At 35.4% G+C, this 14,791-nt stretch overlaps 1 protein-coding gene across 1 annotated transcript in view; it reads left to right on the forward strand.

The window, feature by feature from the left end:
• LOC129808247 (neuroligin-4, X-linked-like) overlaps positions 1-14,791 on the forward strand; it is a 116,661-nt gene that overhangs the window by 17,052 nt on the left and 84,818 nt on the right. The window contains exon 4 of the mRNA XM_055858069.1: positions 3,723-4,409. Within this exon, the coding sequence (XP_055714044.1) occupies positions 3,723-4,409 (687 nt within the window). The remainder of the gene's footprint in view (positions 1-3,722; positions 4,410-14,791) is intronic.

Consider the following 14,791-nt stretch of genomic DNA (forward strand, 5'->3'; position numbering starts at 1 on the left):
TTAAGAATGTTGGCACTATTAAAATTTATTTTTATTTTTTTACTATTCTGGGACTTTCTATAGAAATATTTTGAAATAGCTAAAAGTTAAGAAGTTTCAAATTGAAAAGGATTGACAGAAAATTCACCGAATGCTCATAATGACTTAAAGTTTGAGAATATAATAAATTTTTGCAAGTTTTTCGCAATATGTTTCGGGTTATTGTCGACTTCACCGGTTTATACACTATCTGCAAATTTTCTCAAAATTAAAATATAGAATAAGTGATACGTTCTTTATCAGTTTGATCCGAATTAAACTTCATGCGGTTAATATTTTTAATTTTCTTCAAACTGAAAAATATAGCACAAAATGGGATGAAAACCAAATGAGTCCCTCGATGATGCGAATCTGATATCTCTAACTGTTTGGCTTCTAGGTCTAGGATTGTCAAATCAAATCAAAATTTGATTTTTCAAAATAGATTGGACTAATGGGTTCCACACACTAGAGAAATTTATGTCCATTTGAAGTAAATTTCCTACACTTCTGTAGGAAAAAATCTTCAATATGTACATAAATTTCTTGAGTGTGCAGAGGCCATAAATTAAATATAGTGCGATGATAAAAAAAAATAAGAAATGTGCGAAAAAACGGGATAGATATATATCGTCATTCATTGGTAAAAATGAAAGGATCAGATTAGATTATATTCCATCCTTTTCAAAAGGATGGATCATATTTGAACCTTTGAAAGGATCACCAGTGTCTCTTGAAATTTTATATGCAAATTTATCACGTTAGATTATATTTTATCACGAACTTATACCATATTTCTCTCATCTGAGCGAACACCAAAGGTGACTTTATCACCGGTTTTGCTCGTTTATTCTGGTGATAAATAAGTGTCAAAATAGGGACACTTTCAAAGGATCCTCGGTGATCCTTTCATTTTTACCAGTTAGATCAAATTGACCCTTTTATTTTTACCAGTGTTGCGGGTGACTTTGCACTTTTTTCGCTATTTTTCAAATTTACCCTTTTAAAGTAGATAGTTAAAATGAAAGGTGGGGGTGAATGGGTAAAATTATTTATATTTAGTTGTTAATGAATGGATTTATGCTACTAGCATATATTTTATAAAATTTTACTATGTTAAAAAAATTAAGAAAAAATACTTGTATTTGTGATAGAGGGCGAGTGACTGCACTTTTTGATAAATATTAAAAAAAGCAACAATTTCTAATAATAAACAACGATGAAGATTTAGACATTTAATGATAAGATGCACGAGATCTACAAAGATGATGCGGTCGCCATTTTGATTTGACATTTCTGTCCGCCATTTTGAATAACTGTCAAAACCTGAAACTCGTCCGATTGGATTGAAATTTTATTATGTTTTAGCTGATGTAGAGACCTTTTCAGAAACTGTCTATGTTCCAGTTTACGTCAAGCATTTAACTAGATATAGAGATTCAAAGTTTAAAATTTTGAAATATCCATATTTTGGCGGTCTTTATTTATTAAAATTTAATATTTGAGACCTAAACGATATACGTCTCAGTAAGCACTATTAAAAAAAAACATTATATAAACGAAAAATTCATATTAATTTTTTTTTAATTTTGAAACAACAGTTTTTCCGATCCTCAATTAATATTCTGTTATAATCAAAACAAAAACATTCCATTTCTTTTTCTTTGTTTGTTAGACCTCATTACTTAATGATAGCGCTGGCTTTTTTTGTGACGGTTTCAATAAAGGAAGCGCCTCATACTTCTGTATTCATGAGATTGTCAAAATTTTGAACTTGTAGTCCCTGTATTCAGACAATCCCTTTATCTTAGGTCGGATTATAGATATATTCTAAAAAGGTCTTGACATAAGCTAAAACATACTAAAATTTCAGTTCAATTGGACAGTTTTTCAAAATAGCGCACAGAAACATCAAATAAAAATGGCGACCACGGTACAGTAGACTCTCGCTCAATCGACCCTTTTTCAATCGGGCGAAAAACTTTGTTGGCAATTTTCTTATTTAATTATGAAGCTAATTTACTCAAATTCGCTGTAGTTCTTCCTATTTTATGGTGATTCTCTATAATTGAGCGCTTTTTGTGGAATTTACAAAGGCTTTGACGCCCAAATGCGCCCAAATCTATCGATAAACCGGATGACATTTCGTCCCAAATGCCCATTTGAGAGAGAGAGTCTACTGTATCTTGTAGATCTTAGGCATTTTATTTTTATTCAAGTGCTTTTCTAATAAAGCTGTGGAAAAACCATTGTATGCCGTTTTATAACATAAATCATGCGTTTCTTGAAATAAAATAGTGAAAAAGATATTTTAATAAAAAAAAGTTAACAAAACCGAAATGGATTATTCTAGCCAGATAAATTTAGAATAGATTTAGGCAATTTACTACTGTGAAACCACTTTTGGAGTTAAACCTTCAGAAATATTACACACCTGTAAAAAAAACAAACGAATTAAGAACAATCACTTAATTGTGTTTTTCATTGGAAAACATGGTCGATTGATGAAAAATTCAATGGTGAAAAGGTATACATTTAATTTTTCGGAGAAATTAACAAATTAAAATTTGTGAATATGAATGAATTGTCGCTTTATTTGGAGCAAAATTAACTAAAATATGAAACTGTGGTATAGCAAATACATAAATATAGTAATTTATTCTCTGGGCAAGACGAAAAAAAGTGTTTTCATCTTAGGGTGACCCCTTTTTTCACTGGCGAACACCGGAAAGTCCCTCTCAAAGTACATTGCGCCAGTTCATCATCATTAATTATAGTAATTTAGTACTGTATTTATCATGAAAACAGTGACGTTTCCATTTGGAGTAGCGAAAAATTTCCATTTGGAACAGGTTTTGATTTAGCTTAATTTACCCTATTTAATATTTTTCATTAGACTGAAAATTATTATTTATATGTATAGTCAGAGAAATTACTTAAAATTTTAGGCTATTTTTGTCTCTATCTCTATCGCTCCTAGAGGTCAAAAATGCACCAAATCCAGACTCTGTTGGATTTTCCAAAGTGAGATATAAGACGTTTCATTGATTTTGTTTAACAGTTAAATTTTTATTGTTGATTTTCGGTCGGTAAAAAGTGTCTCGTCGTAAAAGGGTTAACCGAGTTATCACACTTGCACATTAAAATTTTAATGTGATTCACATTAATTGTCGCTTGTGAGCTTCCAAATTTTGTTATTTGTGTCTTTGAGTCACTTAATATTTGGGGTTTTTCTATTTATTGATAAAGAAGTGGACTTGGCCTGCAAAAATAAGTTTAAATTTACCTAAAGCATTAATATTTTTCACATTAAAAAATTAAAGAGAAAATCGCATTAATTTTTCGCATTAATGCTATAAATCAATTTATATCAAATTTTGCTGGCCAAGTCTACCTTTTTATCAACAAATAGATCAAATTTTGAATATAAAGTGATTCAAATACACAAAGTACACATTTGGACTCTCACCAGCGACAATTTTAATGTGCAAGTGTGATAACACAGTTACGGACAGCAGAGTGCAAAGTCACCCGCAACGACGGTATGGAAAGATTTTTTTAAATAAATTGTTCATCAGTGAAACATTAAAAAATACCCCGAATGTATGTTTTGCGGCACAATTTATGTAAAAATAAATAGGCAATATAAAATAATAATGTTAAACCCTGAAAAATAGCATGATGAATATTGTGTGTAATCACAGGCGATTTCAACGATGGATTCACATGGTGGGCACGATCAATTTTTCCTCGGGACTGTGCTCACTATCAACCGTGAGAAACAAGTGCGAGGAGGAGGGTCAATTGGGCAGTATGTGGGTGTTCTTCGGGACATGCCGATGGAGACCAAATTGCGCATTCATAGGGCACTTGAGGGTCAAATGGGCCGCCGTCATCAATCACAGAGGTGAAACGGAAAGCCGGTCAGTGGTGCGTCTTTCAGCATTAAATCACGTGGATGCTGGAGTCCATTGGACTGAGTATTGGCATAGACATCGACAGTATACCATAAACTTTCTCACATCATGGAGTTGGGGATTGTGGGGTGCGACCAGTAACTTTCAATCGGCACGAAACAATCGAGAACGTTATCCCCATGGACAGATAAAAGTCTACACGGCAATTCATCCATATGGCAGGAGGATGGGTGATTTTCGCCACACCAATTACGTCTGCACCAAGAAATTGAGTCGTTTGCTCAGTACACCATCGCTCATCCTCCTTATCATCCTGCTATCCGTGGCAGCAGTATCCTCGCATACCATTAAGTACAGTACAAATGTGGTGAAGACCAAATATGGACCATTACGTGGTATCATCGTGAGGACCAATCCACCCGTCGAGCTCTACGCCGGAGTCCCCTACGCCAGTCCACCAGTTGGCAGCTTAAGGTAAAATTTACGCACCTAAACCACACTCTCTCAGTATCCCAAACCTCATAAGAGGCTTAAGCATACCACCCCTCACATCAATTTTCCTCAACACCTCAATTTTCCAGCTCAGCAAAGAGTTTGCTCCACCCCCATATACACCCCCATCATCTCAATTAATGCTCTCTATACATAGTGATTGTAGTCAAACAAATCGCTATGGAGAATACAAGAGTATTTGTCTAAAATATTATGATATTCAGCTTTTCATGAGAATGATAATATTGAGTGCAAATTCAGCTGAGGAGCTATACCATTGTGGCAGGCATCTCTGAGCTTTTTGCAAGTTCAAAAACTTTGCAATTCTGTCTAAAGATAAATCAACTTTAGTTAAATAGTGTGAATTCCGGATTATTTCCTCTCTAATCCCTTATACTTTTTTTGAAATTCATGATAAATTTACATATTTTGTGGGAGAAGGTCGATTTTCGTTTTAAATAAGAAATTCTTAGAATAAGGAATTCATTTCTTCAAAGCAAATTTTCCTTCATTATTTTCACAATATGACTTTATCTTCTGTTCAATTTTAAGATTAAAATAAAATGCAAAATTGAAGTTTCTATGCAATCTTGCATAGGAAAAATTACTGATATTTCCATAAATGCTATCGCTTTCTTAAATTAAATCAATTGCTAAATAGCGTCAGGAGATTGGTAAGTATTTTGGTGAAAGTTGGTAAAAGTTGAATTGGCAAAAATGAAAATTGATAAGCACACAGAAAAATATTTCGTGAAATTGTTCGTGAATGTTTGTGAATTTGTATGGCGGAGTTACAAAATGCTCGTGAATCCTATAACCCACAAACAAGTTCGTAAAAGTTTGTACTTTTTTCACAAATATTGTTCGTAACTATCATTTGACGAGCATTTTTTGTCCTTTTACAAACATTTGTTTGTAAATGTTCGAAAAGACACAAAAATGTTCGTACAATCTTGTCATTTGTTCGTAGATTTTGGTTTGTCTGGCGAAAATTGTACGAACATTTACGAACAAATGACAAAATTTTACGAACATTTTTAACGTATTTACGAACACTTGCGAACAAATGTTTGTAAAAGTACAAAAAGTGCTCGTCAAGTGATCATGTTACGAACAATGTTTGTGAAAAAAGTAGAAGCTTTTACGAACTTGTTTGTGGGTTATATGATTTACAAGCATTTTGTAACTCCGCCATACGAATTCACAAACATTTACGAACATTTTTACAAAATATTTTTTTCTGTGTAAGCACACAGAAAAATATTTCGTATAATTGTTCGTGAATGTTTGTGAATTCGTATGGCGGAGTTACAAAATGCTTTGGACTAACGCTTGGGTAACGTGTGGTATTTCGGGACACTTTTTAGCACTTTAAATTTTCAAACAGCTTCATGACTTCTCAAATAATTTTTTTTCTTTGTTGATACAGATATTTATGTTCATTATGCTATCCAGAATAAGATTCTTATCGGCAAAGGTTGAAAAATGCATCATTTTTTATTAATAATAGCAAAAAATGTAAACAAGTAAGAATGGTGTATTTCGGGAGAATTGGGTATTTCGGGACAGACAAAAGTCGCTATTAAGCAAATAAATGTCACTGAGCCTGACTATTTACCTTTAAGTAGAAGATCTAAACTTCACTCTTTCATAAAAATTTTGTTTGAATTTAACTTTTAAAGTAACTTAAATCGAAAAAAACTAAGCACTTTTTGTGTTGACATCTGCACATTTGACCACACCGAAGGTCCTTGTAAAAAGTGAAATGTGACACTCATAATTCACGCGTATTTCACGCTTTAAATTAAATAAAATTTCAGTAGTTTTATGTTTATCTGATACGTAAAGAGCTCAATATTTCATAAGAACTTAAAAATAATTAGAAAACAAATATATATTGGATTTTTGATGTGTCCCAAAATACCCATATTATGTCCCGAAAAGCACCTTGTCCAGAAATACCACACGTTACCCTAACAGCTTATCTCGAGTTAGCCGGGAATATTCGTTTTATCATATTTACCCCAGATTATCCTACCAGGTAAAACAAAGCAGCTAATTCTTCTTTTTTTTAAAGAAAAATTAAATTATGTAAGAATAACAACTAAAACCTTTAAGACAGCTGTACAATATGGTATATTTTGAAATTCTGAACTGTGTGGAATTCCGGACAAACCTAAGTTCGAAATAAACTCTTAAATTTTGATTAAAAAATTAAATAAATAATCTTGAAACTAGGTGGAGTTATCTTAAGTTAAGAAGCTACATTGATATATGTTTTTTTCTCATATTGCTAAGGGAAACTACAGGCTATAACGTAATGTAGTTTAACTCTACGACACCATTGTGGAACTAAATGAAATTATGGTATGCCCAGCTTTCTTTAAAAATATGCAAAAAGGGACAGATAATCCTAACCGGCTTATGTAGGTGAGATTCTTAACGTGAGCTAACTCGGAGTGCATGCAAATTCGATTTAGAGCTGAAGTTGGGAGACGCCATTCAGTTATCTTGAATAAAATTCGTGAAATTATACAAATTTTGTATTTAAACCAAAATATCAAGGATTTGGATGAACTGGCACAAAAGTAATATATGGGTGAAATGTAGACCAGAATGTTCTCTATAATTTTCCCATAGAACATGATCTCATCGATTACTCAGAAGCCAAGATAATCGAGGTTTTTTGTTTCTTAACTCGTTTTTTCATCCATCAGAGTGCCCCAAGTAGTCATTTGTTGAACTTCAACTATATCAAAGAATTGTTGTATTCTGTGGGACTTTCCATTTAAAACCCTATTTTAAGTGTCTTGGTGGAGTAGAGGGAGTCAAATTGGCATCTGAGTGATTTCAGTGATTTCAAAGCGTTATTATGGGAAAAATCAATTTTTTCACACTTAAACGGCAAAATCGGAGTGATAGCGTAGTCTGACCGGAAAATGATGTATGGACGAAATGTAGAGACAAATGTCCTCTACAATTATGTCGAAGTAATCATCAAAATCGGTTCAGCGACAGTCGAGATAATTGAGGTTATGTGATATTGAAATTCGTTTTTTGACTGTGGCGCCCCTGGTGTTGGTCCCACGAAGTTCAAATGTTCTAGAAAGTTGTAGTATTTGATGAGATCTTTCGTTTAAGCCCTCATTCATCAAAATCGGTCACATAGAACCGGAGATATGATTTTTTAAATTTTGTGAACTTTGACCCCTCATATCTCCAGTTCTATTGAAACCACAGCGCACATACGCACCATTTTGGAAACGTCCTAGACTGGACTACAACATACTATATTTCATTAACTTGCACAGTGCCGTTTTTGAGAAAAGTGACTTTGAATTTCGATGAATTTTGACGCTATCACAGCGCCACCTGTAGTGACTTTTTGAACTTCCATCTGAAAGTGCTCATCGAGACGAAACCAAAAAGGTAAAATTTATGTCGATATGTTAATTAGAACCGGAGATAGAGGCCGGTCAATGTTCGAACTTTGACCCCTTATAGCTCGGGTCAGGGGTTATGGATCGACTTAAGGTTTTTTTTGTTTGATAGGTATAATCAACGGCTACAACATACTAAAATTTCAGCCCGATTGCATAAGGAATTTTTGAGTTATTTAACTTTTAAGATTTAAAAATTTTCTTTTTAATAATAGCGCCCCTAGCGGTGGTTTTATGAACTTGCGATGTAATAAGAGGAAGTGGCATTTCACGAGAGCTTTCCAAAAAGCCCTCACTTTTTAAATTATGACAATTACAACCGGAGTTATGGTCATTTTAAGAAATTTTTTTTGGACCCTTATAGCTCGGGTCAGGGGGGTCGAGGGACCTTAAGTTTGGTATTGATGAAAAGCTCTAAGGCCCAGCTATAACATACTAAAATTTGAGCCCGCTCGATGCCATAGGGGCGGAGCTATTGAGAAAACAAAAAAAGGGGGGTCTTCAAAATGGCGGAAGGAGGGGTGGGGGGTGGGGAGTCAATGCACCATGTTGCAATTTTCATACGATATTTAACCTTTGCCGAAAACCGCAAGTCGATATCTTTTTTAGTTTAGGAGCTATTAAGCTCCAAAGAGCGGCCGGACGGCCGGCCGGCCGGGAACGTAACTTAGCCCCCCATATATTCGTGATCAGGAAGTGGCGAAACACATTTTGGCCAAGTTTGAGCGCGATCGGAGGACATGAAATTTTGTTAGGATTATAGTAGGTGAGATTGTTAAGAATCTCACCTAAAATCGTATATTATTGAAGCCTCACCTCCCACTACTCTAGAAAAAAATATTTTGAGCAACAAGTTAAAAAAAAAAAAACTTTTTTTTAAGAGGAATACACTCCATTTGATAAATTTTAAACAATCATCATTACAAACAATTATCATCTTTTCCTTGAGATTGTTTAAAATGTTATGTGTTTTTTAACATCACTGAATAACTTTTTTCGCAAAAGTTTTATCCTATTTTTTTTTAGTATACATTTAGTTTAAATACAAACTGTCCTAATCAGTACTTTTTGGAATTGAATTGTAAAAGTTTTCTAGTACAATTCATGTGTTGATTCTCAATCAAACGTTCAATTGCAAACAAGACACTAAATTACTGTTCAAAATAGAATATAGAATTGTAAATGAACAAGCTCGATAATTCTATGTTGTAAAAGCGTGGGTGGATAAAATTCCAACATGGTTCTTTTCAATTGAGAAATTTGTGTCTCGTTTGAATCACCCCAATTTTTTTCATTATACAACCCCATCTGATCCCATCTCCCCAGAAATTCGATCTACGGGAAGTAGAGACGAGACTGGCATCATTATTTTCTCTGACACGTGCTTTAGGAGGATAAAAAGGCTTAAATTGACGCGATTACCTGGAAGGCAAAATGGGGAGTTTGGGAAAATCTTTCGTGATATAAAGGGACAGATAATCCTAACCGGCTTATGTAGGTGAGATTCTTAACGTGAGCTAACTCGGAGTGCATGCAAATTCGATTTGGAGCTGAAGTTGGGAGACGCCATTCAGTTATCTTGAATCAAATTCGTGAAATTATACAAATTTTGTATTTAAACCAAAATATCAAGGATTTGGATGAACTGGCACAAAAGTAATATATGGGTGAAATGTAGACCAGAATGTTCTCTATAATTTTCCCATAGAACATGATCTCATCGATTACTCAGAAGCCAAGATAAGCGAGGTTTTTTGTTTCTTAACTCGTTTTTTCATCCAGAGTTCCCCAAGTAGTCATTTGTTGAACTTCAACTATATCAAAGAATTGTTGTATTTTGTGGGACTTTCCATTTAAAACCCTATTTTAAGTGTCTTGGTGGAGTAGAGGCAGTCAAATTGGCATCTAAGTGATTTCAAAGCGTTATTATGGGAAAAATCAATTTTTTCACACTTAAACGGCATAATCGGAGTGATAGCGTAGTCTGAGTGGAAAATGATGTATGGACGAAATGTAGAGACAAATGTCCTCTACAATTATGTCGAAGTAATCATCAAAATCGGTTCAGCGACAGTCTAGATAATTGAGGTTATGTGATATTGAAATTGGTTTTTCGACTGTGGCGCCCCTAGTGTTGGTCCCACGAAGTTCAAATGTTCTAGAAAGTTGTAGCATTTGGTGAGATCTTTCGTTTAAGCCCTCATTCATCAAAATCGGTCACATAGAACCGGAGATATGATTTTTTGAATTTCGTGAACTTTGACCCCTCATATCTCCGGTTCTGTTTTAACCACAGCGCGCATACGCACCATTTTGGAAACGTCCTAGACTGGACTACAACATACTAAAATTTCATTAACTTGCACAATGCCGTTTTTGAGAAAAGTGACTTTGAATTTCGATGAATTTTGACGCTATCACAGCGCCACCTGTGGTGACTTTTTGAACTTCCATCTGAAAGTGCTCATCGAGACGAAACCAAAAAGGTAAAATTTATGTCGATATGTTAATTAGAACCGGAGATAGAGGCCGGTCAATGTTCGAACTTTGACCCCTTATAGCTCGGGTCAGGGGTTATGGATCGACTTAAGGTTTTTTTTGTTTGATAGGTATAATCAACGGCTACAACATACTAAAATTTCAGCCCGATTGCATAAGGAATTTTTGAGTTATTTAACTTTTAAGATTTAAAAATTTTCTTTTTAATAATAGCGCCCCTAGCGGTGGTTTTATGAACTTGCGATGTAATAAGAGGAAGTGGCATTTCACGAGAGCTTTCCAAAAAGCCCTCACTTTTTAAATTATGACAATTACAACCGGAGTTATGGTCATTTTAAGAAATTTTTTTTGGACCCTTATAGCTCGGGTCAGGGGGGTCGAGGGACCTTAAGTTTGGTATTGATGAAAAGCTCTAAGGCCCAGCTATAACATACTAAAATTTGAGCCCGCTCGATGCCATAGGGGCGGAGCTATTGAGAAAACAAAAAAAGGGGGGTCTTCAAAATGGCGGAAGGAGGGGTGGGGGGTGGGGAGTCAATGCACCATGTTGCAATTTTCATACGATATTTAACCTTTGCCGAAAACCGCAAGTCGATATCTTTTTTAGTTTAGGAGCTATTAAGCTCCAAAGAGCGGCCGGACGGCCGGCCGGCCGGGAACGTAACTTAGCCCCCCATATATTCGTGATCAGGAAGTGGCGAAACACATTTTGGCCAAGTTTGAGCGCGATCGGAGGACATGAAATTTTGTTAGGATTATAGTAGGTGAGATTGTTAAGAATCTCACCTAAAATCGTATATTATTGAAGCCTCACCTCCCACTACTCTAGAAAAAAATATTTTGAGCAACAAGTTAAAAAAAAAAAAACTTTTTTTTAAGAGGAATACACTCCATTTGATAAATTTTAAACAATCATCATTACAAACAATTATCATCTTTTCCTTGAGATTGTTTAAAATGTTATGTGTTTTTTAACATCACTGAATAACTTTTTTCGCAAAAGTTTTATCCTATTTTTTTTTAGTATACATTTAGTTTAAATACAAACTGTCCTAATCAGTACTTTTTGGAATTGAATTGTAAAAGTTTTCTAGTACAATTCATGTGTTGATTCTCAATCAAACGTTCAATTGCAAACAAGACACTAAATTACTGTTCAAAATAGAATATAGAATTGTAAATGAACAAGCTCGATAATTCTATGTTGTAAAAGCGTGGGTGGATAAAATTCCAACATGGTTCTTTTCAATTGAGAAATTTGTGTCTCGTTTGAATCACCCCAATTTTTTTCATTATACAACCCCATCTGATCCCATCTCCCCAGAAATTCGATCTACGGGAAGTAGAGACGAGACTGGCATCATTATTTTCTCTGACACGTGCTTTAGGAGGATAAAAAGGCTTAAATTGACGCGATTACCTGGAAGGCAAAATGGGGAGTTTGGGAAAATCTTTCGTGATATAAAGGGACAGATAATCCTAACCGGCTTATGTAGGTGAGATTCTTAACGTGAGCTAACTCGGAGTGCATGCAAATTCGATTTGGAGCTGAAGTTGGGAGACGCCATTCAGTTATCTTGAATCAAATTCGTGAAATTATACAAATTTTGTATTTAAACCAAAATATCAAGGATTTGGATGAACTGGCACAAAAGTAATATATGGGTGAAATGTAGACCAGAATGTTCTCTATAATTTTCCCATAGAACATGATCTCATCGATTACTCAGAAGCCAAGATAAGCGAGGTTTTTTGTTTCTTAACTCGTTTTTTCATCCAGAGTTCCCCAAGTAGTCATTTGTTGAACTTCAACTATATCAAAGAATTGTTGTATTTTGTGGGACTTTCCATTTAAAACCCTATTTTAAGTGTCTTGGTGGAGTAGAGGCAGTCAAATTGGCATCTAAGTGATTTCAAAGCGTTATTATGGGAAAAATCAATTTTTTCACACTTAAACGGCATAATCGGAGTGATAGCGTAGTCTGAGTGGAAAATGATGTATGGACGAAATGTAGAGACAAATGTCCTCTACAATTATGTCGAAGTAATCATCAAAATCGGTTCAGCGACAGTCTAGATAATTGAGGTTATGTGATATTGAAATTGGTTTTTCGACTGTGGCGCCCCTAGTGTTGGTCCCACGAAGTTCAAATGTTCTAGAAAGTTGTAGCATTTGGTGAGATCTTTCGTTTAAGCCCTCATTCATCAAAATCGGTCACATAGAACCGGAGATATGATTTTTTGAATTTCGTGAACTTTGACCCCTCATATCTCCGGTTCTGTTTTAACCACAGCGCGCATACGCACCATTTTGGAAACGTCCTAGACTGGACTACAACATACTAAAATTTCATTAACTTGCACAATGCCGTTTTTGAGAAAAGTGACTTTGAATTTCGATGAATTTTGACGCTATCACAGCGCCACCTGTGGTGACTTTTTGAACTTCCATCTGAAAGTGCTCATCGAGACGAAACCAAAAAGGTGAAATTTAGGCCGCTATGTTAATTAGAACCGGAGATAGAGGCCGGTCAATGTTCGAACTTTGACCCCTTATAGCTCGGGTCAGGGGCTATGGATCGACTTAAGGTTTTTTTTGTTTGATAGGTATAATCAACGGCTACAACATACTAAAATTTCAGCCCGATTGCATAAGGAGTTTTTGAGTTATTTAACTTTTAAGATTTAAAAATTTTCTTTTTAATAATAGCGCCCCTAGCGGTGGTTTTATGAACTTGCGATGTAAGAAGGGGAAGTGGCATTTCATGAGAGCTTTCCAAAAAGCCCTCATTTTTTAAATTCTGACAATTAGAACAGGAGTTATGGCCATTTTAAGAATTTTTTTTTGGACCCATATAGCTCGGGTCAGGGGGGTCGGGGACCTTAAGTTTGGTATTGATGGAAAGCTCTAAGGCCCAGCTATAACATACTAAAATTTGAGCCCGATCGATGCCATAGGGGCGGAGCTATTGAGAAAACAAAAAAAGGGGGGTCTTCAAAATGGCGGAAGGAGGGGTGGGGGGTGGGGGGTCAATGCACCAAGTTGCAATTTTCATGCGATATATAACCTTTGCCGAAAACTGCAAGTCGATATCTCTTTTAGTTTAGGAGCTATTAAGCTCCAAAGAGCGGCCGGACGGCCGGCCGGACGGCCGGCCGGCCGGCCGGCCGGGAACGTAACTTAGCCCCCCATATATTCGTGATCAGGAAGTGTTGAAACACATTTTGGCCAAGTTTGAGGTCGATCGGACGACATGAAATTTTGTTAGGATTATAGTAGGTGAGATTGTTAAGAATCTCACCTAATATTCGATAGAGATGTTTGGATTTTCCTCGTCAAGTTCCTGCGCTTACAGGAAAATCAATTGATGGGAGATTTTGATTTTTTTTCTCTTTATGGGTAATGAGAAGATTCATTTAGGGAAAGTATTAAAGAGGTATTTAATTAAAAAAGAGAAAATCTCCCTTCGGAGCCATATGCTATTAATCTTATTTGGCTAAGAGCATTCTGCAAACTGCACTGGGGAGATTTCTCATTAAATTTTCCATGCACTATTAATCACTCGATGAATCGCTAGATGAATTTAATAAGCTCTTCCCAGTTGGGGTGAATATTGGAAGATATATATATATATACCTGAGGGCTGGATTATTGAGAAAATTCCTCAAGAGTACTCCAAGGATCCTTGCTCATTGATCTCTGAGGGACAATCATTTTTATTCATCCCAACGCTCTCAACATTACCAAGGCATCTCTTTCCATTCAAGAGGCAAAAATCCCATCCTCCTATGGGCCGGAAATTAAAGCATGAATTTTCCACAATTTCTCTGTCCTTCCTTCCGTCTGCTAGAGACATATTCCTGCATCGATAAATTCATTGTCTATGCCATTGAGGCTCGATGTTTTTCGGTATTTAAAGTGAAATTGAAAGAGCTTTGTCATTGCTTTTCACAAACTTTTCCCCCAATTTTTGCTTACGTGGAAGCTACCCTTGAAAATACTCTCAACAAAACCATCAGGAGAAAATTCCAATCTGTACTTTGGTGGAAAAGAGTTTTCACCGCAGATTTGAGGCTTTGAGCATAAGTTTGTAAAACCCACTAGAAAAGCGCAAAAAAAACCACGCTAAAGCCTGGAAAAACTTTTCTCCTACAATATAGTTTCTGAGAGAGAGCTTTTCCAAACCGACATTTTTCGGGAAATAGAGAAAATTTTCTAACGGTACAAAAGAGATTATTTCCATTTTATCTCTGCCCCATAGGGAAGACGAAAAAAAAAACACAACATCTCCCAGATAAGGTCCTATAGTGATCATTCTGTATTCATCCTTCAAATGCTCCAAATGAGCTTTTTACTCTTATCACATACACTCAATCTTTATGTGGGGAATAAAAGCTCCCCTACAAGAGACAAATTAAACTCTC

This window comes from Phlebotomus papatasi, chromosome 3 (assembly GCF_024763615.1).
Source record: "Phlebotomus papatasi isolate M1 chromosome 3, Ppap_2.1, whole genome shotgun sequence".
NCBI lineage: Eukaryota > Metazoa > Arthropoda > Insecta > Diptera > Psychodidae > Phlebotomus > Phlebotomus papatasi.